General features: G+C 38.3%; 1 protein-coding gene across 3 annotated transcripts in view; it reads left to right on the top strand.

Annotated features, from left to right (window-relative positions):
- ccbe1 (collagen and calcium binding EGF domains 1) overlaps positions 1-14,335 on the top strand; it is a 70,227-nt gene that overhangs the window by 12,270 nt on the left and 43,622 nt on the right. For all 3 annotated transcript variants that reach the window (XM_042509328.1, XM_042509325.1, XM_042509326.1), the window contains 3 exons: positions 11,196-11,247; positions 13,156-13,283; positions 13,375-13,455. In XM_042509328.1, the coding sequence (XP_042365262.1) occupies positions 11,196-11,247; positions 13,156-13,283; positions 13,375-13,455 (261 nt within the window). The remainder of the gene's footprint in view (positions 1-11,195; positions 11,248-13,155; positions 13,284-13,374; positions 13,456-14,335) is intronic.

Below are 14,335 nucleotides of genomic sequence, written 5' to 3' on the forward strand. Positions count from 1 at the left end.
CATGTGTGAAGTGTGAAAATGGTTTCAGAATGTTGTTTATGCACATCAAGTAAGCAGCCAGTTAGTTCACCATGTGTCATGCTGCGTGCCTCTCTGCTAATGGTGTTGTTCGTGTCTCCTCAGTAGCAAAATACATCACATCAAATCAGACTTAGAAGGTAATTATTACTTTTGGGGTCTGCACAGTACTGCCACTTGTACATAAGCAGTTGAAGTGTAAAGTGCCGCATGAGATGGCAATGTTTGTTCATTGCGGAAGAAGAAGTATTGACAGTAATCGTATGCAATCCCGAGGGCTTTAACACTGGCAGTATACAGTAGGTCCTGGTCATCTTTGCTGCAAATCTAATGAGACTGCTTTTGTCGTTATGCTCCAGTTGCTGCAACAGTCAATTATATATAAGTAGATGACCAGAGGTGTGTTTTTTAGTTTAAATCACAATGCCATATGCATTTTCTGATCTCATGCTTCTCTGAAGTTTGCACCATGAATTATTATTATTATTTTATTTAATACTTACGTGCATTATAATTTCATGTGAGTTAGCTATGGGGCAAATTAATCTTTAGAGGTAAAGCTGTACTACTATATTTGCTATATGTCAAAGGATCCCTGGGGGGCAGGACCCTGAAGGGGTCAAGGGATGATCAAACTAAGGGGTTGCAAGATTATCAACAATCAGTTGTACTTTTTGTTTTCCAGGCCTGGAAAAGTCATGGAATTAGGAAAATTCACTTTAAGTTTTGGAAAAGTCATGGGTTTTTGTTGTGTGTACTGACATTGTTATAGTAGTCTTCCTTGAATTACCCGCCATGTTATTTAACATAACAGCATTTATTTTCTGTAGCTGTTGATTTAACATAGCTCTGATATATGTCAGTATGTGACGTATCATTTATTAGGGTTCCTGCAGATCCTGAAAAAGTTTAAAAGGCATTTCATTAATCTTAAAATAAGGCCTTAATTGTGTTAAATTGGTTAAATCAAACTTTCAGAACTCTTACAAATTCTCATACAAGGGATGTTTTTTTTTTCTGACATTCTGTAGAATCTTAAAATTATTAGTAACATCTATTTAAAAAACAAACAAAACTAACCAAATTTCTCTTTTAAACTTTTTGGAATTAAGGCAGTGAGATCCAACATGAAGAATGAGAAACAGAAAACCCATTCAAGTTAGCAGAGGGCTAAACCAGAAGTTAGCCACTCTGCACACGAAAGTCTCTAGTGTGTTTGCTCTGTAGGCCCAGCAATGCGGAAAATCGATGTAATTTTAGACCCAGGAAGTCAAACTTTGACTTCATGTGACAAGAAGCAAGTTTCAAAGGAATGAACGGGGCCCAGCCCTGCTGTATCCAGGCCTCTATGCATTCATGATATAAACAGCCTCACAGAGCTGTTAGCTTGGTCTTAGTCTTTTTTGTCTTCTCTGTGGTCTTTGCCCTTTTCTTGTGAATTGCAATTTTACCTCTTGAGGCCTATAACAATTCTTACAAACAAGGGGGAATTATCTTCACAACACTGTTACACAAATTGATTCGAACTTGTAAAATGCAGGGCTATGAAGGTCTCTGGCTAGGGGACCTCATTGACATTGCAACAGGGAAATATAGCGAGTAACCTTTGATGTTTGGGCACTTTGCTTGCCATTTTTTTACAGTGTGCTTTGTTGTTTGGATTCAAAGAGCTCCCACTCAAGGCATTTTTGCCTTTTTTCTGGCTCTCTTGTGGAAAACTCAACAGCGTGGGAAAACAGGAGGCTTGTTTATAAGAACTTAAACTTAAGGGAATCTTTTGATGCATTTGCATTAAAAGGCTTGCCAAAAAAGTCTAAATTTGAATTCTTGGATTCCTGGAATTTTTAAGACGCCAGTTTTTAAGAAGCCAATAGTACATATACCCTTTTAATTGTAGAATTGTCATCTAAGATTTGAGTGTTGAGAAAACAATGAATAAACTTCTAAAATATTGAAAGAAGTTATTTTAAGGAGAGAAATCAGTGTGAGTGGAAGCAAGTTTACCTGTTATTTTAATCCCATTTCTCATCTGTAGTCTTAAAGTGAATGTAAAGATGCATATCAGGCCACATATTGTAACTGGCCAAGGTCAGATTGCTGTGAATTGATACTAAAATATCAGTGCATCTGTGCTGCATGTGGATGTCTGAGATTATTTACATCTTAGTTGCAGTCAAGGATGGAAATTTCGCATCCCCCAGGAATGAGAGTGCTGTGTTTGCAGCTGGCTGATGGTGAAACCTTATGAGCATGATGCAGGGAGGTGTGTGTGTGTGTGTGTGTGTGTGTGTGTGTGTGTGTGTGTGTGTGTGTGTGTGTGTGGGTGTGGGTGTGGGTATGTATGTGTGATGGGATACCAAAGAAAGGCAGGTAGATCTTGATCAAACAGCCCGCAGTTATTTATGATGGAAAAGGGGGGATATGCACTTGAGGATGCTCCCCACTTGAATCCAAGGAGCATTTGTGCTGATTGTGAGTTCGATGAGACTGGGACACAGCTGGACAGAAACCCACAGTGTGAGACCAACAGTAATTTTGAGTTGCAGCCACTACCTACGCAGTCAGCCTGACTTTGTGTCTGCATCTCTGCCAACTGTTGCCACCATACTGACATTTAAAATGTATGACTAACCAATTAGTGACATTTCTGAAGGGTAAATCAATCAAAACAACAGAACCGGCTTATGCTGGCTGTGGTCTATGATTGACACCTTGGCCAGCTCACATGAAGAATAGTTAGCTGATTCGATGAGCTGGTGACCCCTCAGACAGGTCAGTTGGACAGCATAGCAGCAGTATACACAAGCTGAAGCACCACAGAGTGTTTTATTTGGTAGGATGAGAAAGTCTGCACATAATGTTGTACAAAGAGACAAATATCTGACGAGGAAAGATCTGATTCAGTAGATGCTGTAAAGTGCAAACCTGTCATAGGGTTTTGGCAGTAATTATATTATCGGGTGTTTGGAAGTGTTATTGACGAAAGCTGCCAGTTACTGCTGAGATTTCAAGCTTTCTATACCAGCAGTCCACTGATGACTTTCAGCTTTTATTAGCATCTCTTCCACAAAAATGTAATGAAAAAGGAGAAAATATAAAGTACCTCAGCAATAAAGCCTAAAAGCAAAGCTAGAGTGTACATATAATAGTTTACCAATTTCAAATCAGACAAGGTTCTAAGTTTCCAGAAAACGGACACTAATATGGAGTTGCTCTTATATTTGTTAGACATGTAGCAATCAAAGTATTTGGCAAGCATCCATACAACCATTAGCTTGTGCCCAAAGTGTAGTGGGCCAGCAGACAGTAGCTATATAGATGTCTTGCTACACTAACATCAGGGAAGGACAAGATGTACTACCAGCTTTTCATAAGTACTGACTAAATTTTAGTTAAATTTCTAGTGTTATATTTGGGGGTTTAGAGAGCACGAGCCCTCTTCAGCAGCTCAAAAATATATTTGATATTGTTGTTGTTGTTGTTGTTTTATCAGCTTGATACTTCATGACTTTTTCTAATTTAATGAGAATTGCTTATAAACATGTATACGAAGTGATGGCAGTCAGACCAGGTCTAACAGGTCTAATTCATCCAAAACATAGGTAACATCACAATAGAATAAGATGCCTTCATTTGTTTATTTGTGAACATGTGTTTTGAATGTTATCAGCCCTCTTAATAGAAATAAGCAGTTGTTCACTATCATAATAACACTTTAGGCAGGGCAAACTGCACCTACCAAGAGGCCAGAAGGTGCATATTCATCAGTTGTGTTTTGTTAGGTTTAGGCACCAAAACTTAATGTTTTTTTTTAGAAAAAGACCCTGGTTTGGGTTAAAATAAGTACGTCTGTGATGTTACTTAAGTATTGTATGTAATTTAAGTACTTTACATAAATCATGTAAGTAAAGCACATTACACATTACTCAGCTTATATATTTTTTTCTTAAATTTGTGCTATTGTAAAATTAGTCTTTAATTCCATTCCCAGCGGCATTAAACAAGTCTTAAATCTAACTTTCCTTATGATATAGGAACCCTGATAGAGTAGGTGACTGGTTCAGTAAAAGCTATTGGCCTTCATGAAATACAAAGACAGACAGGGAAGTCACCCATCCAGAGGCTATATCCTTACCTTTGTGTTTGCAAATTGCCAAGAATGATTAGCATATCATTGTCTACAATGAAGTGTGCATCCAGGTCAACCTTAGACCTTCCTCACACTCTTGTAAACAAATTGAAACAAACCACTGTGTTCGCTTAGTTCACACGAAACTACTTGAATTTAATCTTGAAGTAACTCTGCTAGAGTGGAAAATCAATGAGGACTGTCGCTGCTGCAAATTCAACTATCGCGTGACAGCAAGAGGAAGCGGATTGGTATGATAATAGCTTCCGAGTTTAACAATATGGCCGGGTGTACTGGTGCATGTTGCCACAACTGGGCCATAAATTCACTGATACCCGGGGCCAATTCTGCCTAATGCTTCAGAACTAATTTAAATGATGATGAGCCATATTACCAGACCTGCGCTAGTCCTGATCACCACAGCACTGAGGAGCTATTACCTTAAGATAGTGTGAGTTTAGAAAAGGCAGGAGCAAGAGAGAAGAGTGGAAGAGGTAGAGAAAACCACAGAAAGACATGGAGAGGAGGCCCATTTGTCAGCATCTTAAGTAAAATATTGTCCTGAGTGGATAACGGAAACTTTGCCCAGACATGCAGTTTTGTAGTCATATTTTGATGCAATCTTAAAGCATTCTTTTAGATATAGAGAGATATAATTCTTTTATTTGTGTTTTTCGTGCATGGGTTGCCTTAGTCTAACCATCTGTTCGCTGGCTCTATATTTCAGGGCGTCCAGATCAAGTAATATGCAGCACATTCTCTGTGTATTTAAAAAAAAAGAAAAAAAATAGTCCATCTGATTTGGGAACTGCCAGCAGTCCTGTTATACATTTAAATGAAGGTTAAGCCAGTCAGTAATGTCCACTTCACTCATAACTTGTTTTCTAATTTTTTTTTCTATTCAAATGCTATACACACATACACACACACACACACAAAACAAACAAACACCCACTTTGTTACAGAGGGCAGTGGAAACAGACCAATACATTCCTTTATCAATGAGTATCTAGATCTGGTAGGAGGATAAAAAGGAAGGATGAATTCAGGGAGGGACGCAGTGCGCTTTACGTGTGTGTGTGTGTGTGTGTGCGTCTGTGTGTGTGTGTGTGTGTGTGTGTGTGTGCGTGTGCGTCTGTGCGTGTGTATCAGGGTTGGGCGGTAAAAACGAGCCAGGAGATTCAGAGGAAGGGAAGAGACATAATGGCAGGGAGGGGCTGTGAAATGTGGCCATCCCAAGGACACTGCACTGAGGTTAGATTTATTGATCGCAGCACGGTTGAGGAGACATGTGCAGTGACATGTACTGTAGTAGAAGTAAATTCCCATCATGCCTTAATTGTTACAGTTTTTTGTTTGGTAATCGACCAGGGGGTTGGTGGTGGGTGGAGGATAGGGGGGCTTTCAATCGGCTTAGTCCCGATTTTGATTGTTTCCACAGTAAATCTGTAAGATTGAACTTGTAGGATTACAAAAATATATGAATAAATTAAATGCTATTTTTACTATGCAATGTATTTTGGACGTGTTATTGAAGATGCTCCTTTGGCTTAGGACAACCATCATGTCCATCATATTCCTTGTATCTGTGTAGCATTTCAAGGATTGCTTTTGTGTGTGGATGGGCATGTTCACAGCAGCTGAAAAGCAACACATCACATTACACCTTATGTGAGTCACCACAGAGCCTTTGAACAGCTGGTGCAAGTGAAGGAGGAGGGAGAGAGTCATAGTGACGTGTGGTGGGGGAAATGGTTCTCACTGAGATGACAGGAAGAAAACTCTGTATAAACCTGCTGCCACAACAGTGGAGGACTGAGAGCTATAGTGATGATGGCTGTGCTCCATTTGGTCTGCTTGGCTTTCCTGTTTGGGATGCTGCACATCAGCTACCTGTGATATTTATTGATACCTCTCCTGTTGTACAAAATTCACATACAATATGAAATCCAATGAATAAGTGCCCCACAAATGACGTTACACATTCAACATTAAGTTACATTGGTTAGGTTAAAAAAAAGAAAGGTGGTACCTTATGATTTACCTTAAAATGACTCACTTGGTTTCACATGTTCTGAACATCTGTCCCCTGGGGGAAAGTTTTCCCTCATTATCATTATTTGGGCTCCTTTGATGTCATTTCTCTTTTTCTATTCTCCTATTTACTTAGTGTTTTGCTGACTTGTGAATCACATTTTCATATCCACCTTGATTGCATCGTTTTTGTTTCAACAAGCAAAATTAATAACAGTTTATTTCTATGGAAAACAAATGCAACCACAAAGACTTCTCTAACTGAAACAGAAACCTGGTTATCAGAGTTAAGTCACCAGACTGTAAATATATTCTCGGATTGCATTGGTAATGGTTTAATGTATCTTGTTATGGCATTATTGTAACTGGGGCAGACTAGTTGTTTAATACATAAAAGGAACTACACTGAGATCTAAACTGATAAAAAAGATAATTAACATACATAGTATGGAACTATAAAGAGAGGTAAATATAGAACAAAGCTAAAAAGTAATAATTATGCAAATGGAAATTAAGACCACTACAAGTGAAATAATATGGCTCTATTGCAGTGGTGCGAGACTGTATATTTAAGCAGCACCGACGATATAATAGTTTGCATAAAAAGCTTGTGGGAGGCATAGTGACCTTGAGACAGAAGAAAGCCTCCCAGTCGATGCATCATCTTAGTAAAGATGCCGTTCATTTTCAATAAGTAAGACTTTTGTTCCTGATGCAAAGGCAGCTTTCAGGCGTACATGATCTGCGATGCAGCCTGTTAATATTTCTAGTGAGCTCAAACTTGCTGTGGCTCTCTCCCAGTCTGTCTGGGCATGTGCAGAGAGGCACTGCAGTGCTGCACTGTGAAAAGAGAGAGACAGAGAGAGGAGTTTTGACAGTGGGGTGCTCGTGCCCTGCAATATTCTCGTTGCCATCCTAATGTGTTGAGAGAACATTTAGGGGATAAAAGGCCATATTTGTGTGTCGTCCACTGCTTCAGTCCCGCATTATGAAGCATCCATTAAGCAGGAAAAGGTTAATGTAAATTTAAGCAACCTATAAGGAATTGAATTGTGTTTATTGGACATTTCACTAGTAACTAGACCTTGTTTCTTGTCAGATTTCCTCTTGCAAACAACCAAATTGAGTCATTTTGTTTAGAGATGCACGATAATATCGACATGTTATGGGTATCAGCAGATAACAGCTTCAAAATAAAATATCAGCATCTGTCTGAAATTAACATTTCTGCCGATATGAAAGGCTGATATGCTGAGGTATTAATTATGCAACTTTAATTAGCTGAAATAGGTCAAATTTGCTCTGGTTGTGGCAATTGTCGGGATTGTCTCAGGGAAAGCAAGCCATCCAAGCCTATTAAAGGTGGAGGATTTTTACAGTTTTGTTGTGAATTTATTATCTAAGAATAAATATTGCATGTTTTACATGTGACCTAAGTTATAGTAGCTGTCTTCTTTTGCCAATTTTGAAAAGCATTGCATTTTATGTCTGCATCTGCCACTAGTGGGCCATCACGATAAGTAGGAATGCATGATAATATCGATATGTCATTGGTATCGAACAATATTGGCTTTAAAAAGAAGTATTGGAATCGCCCAACGCACTTTTTCTAATATGAACAATGAAAATTACATACATTTAAATGCATTGTCTCCATCTGCTGGTGGGCCATTATGCTAAGAGTATGCATAATATGATGTTAATTGCACTACAGAAAATACTTAATCGCTAAAATTAGGTGGATAAATTGGCCAAATGAATCGTTATATATTGGCATATCATATACCTTCAAAAAATACAACATCATGCAGATCTTCTCCACCTTTCTCCAGTTCAACTCAGGCCGTTTTCAGCCTCTTGCAGAGATCTCGAGGACAGCTCCTAAATCAAGAGCAACAACCAAGTCCCATCACAGACAGTTTTTATCAGCTTTTGTTTGTTTGTTCCCAAACTTCTCCCAACTGTGTCATCACTTTTCTTTCATCTGATTTAATTCTGAGTCCATTTGTTCCCTTCGTGGTGCAGATTTTTTTCCCCCCGTCAAGGCGGTTAAGATAGGATAAAGTTTCACTTGATGTGGCGCTGCTAAGTGAAACAAAATGGTCTGCCTGTGCTTGAACCAATCCTTCTAGGTCAGGAAATACCCGCCTCTGATCAACAACACTGATACTGATTGGCTAGGCAGAATGTCCTTAAGTTTGCAAAGTGGCAAGCAGATGGACGCAGACAGAGAGAGAAGTGATTAAATCAAGGATGCCAAGAGTCCTGGCAAGCAAGCTTTAACCACTTGTACTCAGAAATTAAGACAACATTACAAAAGTTATTCATTTGAGAGAGTCTGTAACAGAGTAAAGTGTGAAAATGCTTCCTTTGTTGATTGGTGTTGTTTTCTGGAATTTGATGACATGACTAAAGAGTCACAGATAATCATTTCCTATCTCTACAGCAGTGGATGTTGCCAGACATTATAAGTGAGTTTACTAGGCCTGCAGCTTTGATACAGTATCAGCCCTGCAACATTAATTGGCTACTTGTGCCGTTCTCGGCATGATCACTCTCTGCCTCTCGGGCTGCTGAGCTGAGGCATCAAAACAGGTGGAACATAAATGGCACAGCATGTGCACCTCAGAGTCGTGACGCACCCTGGTATTTCTAAAAGCTGTCATCCATTTTGTGGGCAATGATGACGATAGTGGCGAGAGAGGGGCGGGATGGGTGGGATCTCTTGGTTGAAAGGGCCATCAAGTGGCCGGGAACTGAACTGCAGCTTCAGGCTGGTTGCTGAGCCGTGGAGGCTCAGTTGTAATGAAGCAGGGCACACTGCTTTCTCTTGAACTGGAGTGGTCATGCATGAGCAGACCCTTTGAGGCAGGCTCAAGGTGCTATTTTCTGCTAAATGATACTGTAAGAGGCCCGATTCCCTTTCAATAGGGGGAAAAAAGCATGATTGTAATAGGAAATATTGTATTACATTTCACCTGAGCAGACATTTGGACTAATTTCACCTTCTGAATAACGTTAAATCATACCTGACTGACCTCACAGATTGAAAAGCGGCCATTGTGGCTGTAAATGACACCGCCGTCCTCTTGTTTCACTGGGATATCCTTTACAGGCTCCTCAGTCGCTCCGCTATCAATCTCCCTGTAACACCACACTGCGATCGTAAGAAAATGAAGAAGTCAGGGGTTCTGCAGGTGAATTATGTTTGTGCTGGGATCAGGCTGGCTGGTAGAAGTCACACAGAGGTCAAGGTCATGCAGAAAGAAAGTAACCAGCATACAGGTGTAGTGTTTCTCATCAACCTCCTTTAGATCACTTGACCCAAAGACCGAGCAAGATAGTGAAGTCAGTTCGGGTTAACAGAGCATGAAAAGTTAGTTCCTGCTGATGCACATGGCTTGTTTGACATGCTTCATGTAATAGTGCTCATTTCCAGTAATGGAAAATAACTACTTAGTAGTACGCATATGCGTGAGTGCAGTTCTGAAGTACTTTTACTTCACTTGAGTATTTGCCTTTTGTAACTTCATACTTCTCCATGTTTTAGAGGGAAACAGTGTCATAATCACCTATTAACATTGAGGGGGAACATTCTAATCTACACCTTTAGACCTCCAAGTGGTCTGAGAGGATTCTCCCCAGGAGAAATTTTTAGAAACTCAACAGCTAAATGAACCATTTTAGAGGATTTTGAGACAAAAATCTTAAAGCTTTGATGACTGAGGGTCATTTTAGGGAGCCAGCATATGATTGAGGGCTGCACAGGAAAATGGTACACTGGGCTATAACATTGACATACTATACTATGACTTTTCATGACATTTTTTACGACATCTTTTACAACGTACTAACACAAAAACTATAACTGTCGACAGTGATGTAGCCGATGTAACACTATTTTTCACTTTTTAATATGTCTGGAAGATAGATAGATAGATAGATAGATAGAAGACAGTAGAGTGGTTGAAATTTTACCTGCTTGCACCACTTGCACAAACCAAAAGCAGAACTGCAGTACATTGTAATAGTAATAATAATAGCATTTGTTATGTTTATTTATGAATATGATTATATTTGATTTTCTCAGTTGGGGGTACATGTCTAGCATACCACAAATATCATTTACACATGTATTCATCAGTGTTTTGGTGAGGATATTTTGAGCATATCTGAATATTAAGTGGGTATTAAATGGGACCAACACCCCAAAAAATATTTTATAATTAATGCCGAAGAGGGAAATATTGAACTTTTTTCCTCTGTTACCTTTATCTGACAGATTAAGATCTTAAAACCCATAATGAGCATATAAAATATGAAGCTTTGTCATTTAAACAACCAAAACTACAAGTCAACATTTGTTCCGCCTTAACCTTGCAATAACGCTGCTCACATATTAATGCCTCAGTGGTAATTCTCAAATTACAAATAATTATATATTTTCAGACAGGGTTCATTCTGTGTGCAACATTGTTTTTTTCATCTCTACAGTTGTAGGTACATTTTTGCTGGTTATACTTTTACTTGTAATTTAGCCATATTACACAGTATTATTGCTATTGTACTTAAGAGGAGGAGCTAAGTTTATCTAACAGTGCAGGACTCAAGTTTAGAATTGTTTTCATTCATTATATTTATCTGTTGAAATTAATGAGGTTTACCAAGTGAGAGCAAAATAAACAATTCCTAAATCATAATCTGGCAATATATTTGGTTGTTATTCGAATCCCACAGGTTCTTTTGCTTGGATTTTAAGATTATAAATGTTCAGACATAATATAATGAAGCACATATTGTGCCACTGGGCCCCAGGCTATAAATACATCCTGTTTGTCCTGCAATCCTTTAGCAGATATTTTTTTTCTAGAAGCTCAATTAATTCACAAACTGCTTCCCTCTTTCATCATGCTGCTGAGCTTTGTTTGTGATGACTTGGCTGATATTTTGCACCATGAATCCCCAGAGTTTTGACAGCAGTAAATAAAGACATTAATCTGCTTTGCTTTTACAGAAATGATGCCCTCTGGTTTGTAAAGGGGGATTTAAAGCAGCCTGAGCTAAATGTAAGTAAATACCATACTCGCTCATTTAACTAATATGTTCTTCTTGTTTACATTATGCTAACATTAACTACAGTTAATGCTGTGTTTGTTTACCTTAAATGAAGCCTGCATATTTTTTTTCCCTTTAGACATAACAAGCTGATAATATCATCAGTTACGGGATGCCTTCAAAATTATTTTGAAATATTTTGTCAAGTTTATGCATCTCAAACACATCAGATATTATTCTAAAACAGTTTTTGTTTTTTAATTGGTTAAAATTGAAGCGACTGAGCTGTCAAGCTCCAGAAACATATATGGGATCCTACACTGTGTTCATCTCAGTTGTCTGTCATATTGTGACTGTGATGACATGACCTGATTTTTTTTTTATTGCAAAACCTCTTCCCAAAGCCACAGAGGAAATTATAACAACTGATTTCGTACGCTGAGTAGTAGTTCTCTGAATTTCATGTGAGACGTGCCCCTTTTAATATTTTATGAAATTTGGTTAAATCAATTCATGAATAATGAATGCTTACAACTTCAAATAGAGGTACAGTAAATTAATTACTTGAAATGTGTTTGTGCTCATATTGCTAATGCATTTTTAATGTGTTGGTTTTATGAGCACCCTCTTGAACATCAGATTGCAATTTAACTGAAACACAGAAATGAATAAAAAATTGTCCAATTGATTATGGATTTGTTACATAGTTGTCATAGTAGAACATTTGAATTTGTTGTGTGGTTTTTATTTTTAATTATTGTGCGTAAGAACTGTATTTTGTTTATCACAGGTAAAGGGTGGCTGAGGTGTGATATATATATATATATATATATATGTACACTTTTTTTTTTTCAAATCTTGGCCCTCCCAATTTTTCCTTTAGCCTCTCTTAGTGACCTGAGAGAAATGCATCACCCTTCACCGTAAATAACCATCGATTTTTTCAATATATTATTTTATATTTTATAATATTCTTATTATAATATATAATTATAAAAATCTTTATAATATTCTTTCAAAAACAACCCCATCCCACTTTAAAAAACAAACAAACAACAAATTAACAAAAAATAAAACCCAATCAAAAACAAAAACGAAACAAAAAAATAAAGGCATACAAACAAAAAATGGGAAAGTAAAATGATGTCAGTCCAGGTTTCATAGGGTTAAAAAAAGATTTACTGTAAAATAAAAAAAAATCAACTAATCAGTATGTTAGATGGTGAAATTTTGGCAGTTTTCAAAGAAAATATACCCTTCTAACCCGTTAAAAGGGATTTAGGGTGGAGAGACTATTTAAATTGAATACAAAATACAGTCATTTAAAGTTGCATGTCCTTCCCCTGAACCCAAGTAAAGAACACCAGTCCTGGTGCTTAAAAACACATTTGACATTCCTCCCACATTTTGCAACCCCGCCTCCACCCTCAATAATAACGAACAGTCCCTTATTTAGCAGTTATTTCAGTAACAGCCACGCGGTGGTAGCAAAGATGCAGACGTCATGACGCACACAGCGCGCTCTAATCATGTGTACGTTCGTGCACGCGCGCTCGCGCTTGTTTGGGGAGAGTGATGGGGTAAACTTTAGAGCTCTTTCTCGATACATTTTCAAAGTTTTACCGAGGAGAAAGGGTGAAACAAAAGGCGTGTTTATGTGTGAGGGGACTCATTGGCTAAAAGAAACGATGTATAACGACAGAAAAGTTAAAGTAATGATTATGTCCCGGTGTCTTGACGTGACCTGTCAGAAGTACGGAGGAGGGAAAGTTACCGTTAAGCTAGCCGCTGTAGTGACAGTTCATTCACGTTTAGCTCCGCGGGGGTGAGTGGGAGGGTCTGCTGTTGTGCTACACCACTTTACTCCCTGAAGTTGTAGCAGTGAGGAGGTAATCATTACAAGTGTGGATTACTGTCAGCACCCAGGTGACGGGACCGATGAGATGATACTAAAACCCAACCGGAGTCCTCTTCTGCTCGCCGTCACCTGCATGTACTTCTCAGGAGGTTTGCTTTGGTCCTATCAAGAAGAGGATGCCAGTGACGGGTAACTATCGGACAAATAACAGCAAAACGACACGAGGACTCCTTGAATGAAACGAAAGAAAATGCTTATTTTAAAATATTTCTTTTTACAGTGAAGAGTGCTCTGAGAATAACATTTCTACATCAAAGTATCCGTGCCTGAAGTCGACCGGAGAAGTTACAACATGTTACAGGTACAGTGGAGTGAATCATGTGTTTGGATGCTGCCCAAATTCAGTTACTCTCCCTACAGAGCAATAATTTTTTTGAAATGGTGCTTGGTTGAAACGAGATGAATGAGATGGAAACTAATTAATACTTTGTGTAACACTGGAGACATTTAAGCCTTATGAGGCACAGAAAGAATCACAAAATGTTATTGCCTAAGGCTGCTCATAGCTTTAAAACAAAAATGAATAGGCTATAAAACATCCTCCAGTGTTCCTTTCAACCATGCATGTGATTTAATTTTTATTTTCAATAAATCTACTGCCTGCCTCCTAAGCAGGATGCAGTTGATCATTAGTGATATTACAAAACTCCACAATCCTTTTTAAGTTATTCTATGATATAGCTAACAAAATGAAGGGATTTCTGGAGACACATGGGTGGATTTTCCTCTTAATCATCCTTTGTGAACTGATCTTAGCAATCTTAATATCCAGGAGCCCTCAGACTGGACTTCAGCGTTCTGACACTGGCTTTAATTATGACAGTTCACAGACACAGTGGACACAGCGTCTCCTTGCAGCAAACTCCTGTCAGAGGCTATGGATTAAGTTGTTAGAACCCTAATCTGTCTTCATTGTGAGGGGCCACCTCAAAGGCATAATGAAAAAACTTGTGCTGACTTAAAAGAGGTAGTTAAGTCAAACATCAATTCAAATATCCACTCTGTCTTTTCCTAAAGGCCACTTCATTAACTTTGCTATGTAGATATAGTTTATAGCAACAAAGTTTGACAAACGTCTGCTGTCTCTGTGATGGATACAAGCTGAAAATTTTATCATATTATAAAATAAATCAGATTAGACATGTGCTACTCTCCAACACCCACATACTCCTTGCAATGCT

Source organism: Plectropomus leopardus, chromosome 20 (genome assembly GCF_008729295.1).
Source record: "Plectropomus leopardus isolate mb chromosome 20, YSFRI_Pleo_2.0, whole genome shotgun sequence".
Classification (NCBI taxonomy): domain Eukaryota; kingdom Metazoa; phylum Chordata; class Actinopteri; order Perciformes; family Serranidae; genus Plectropomus; species Plectropomus leopardus.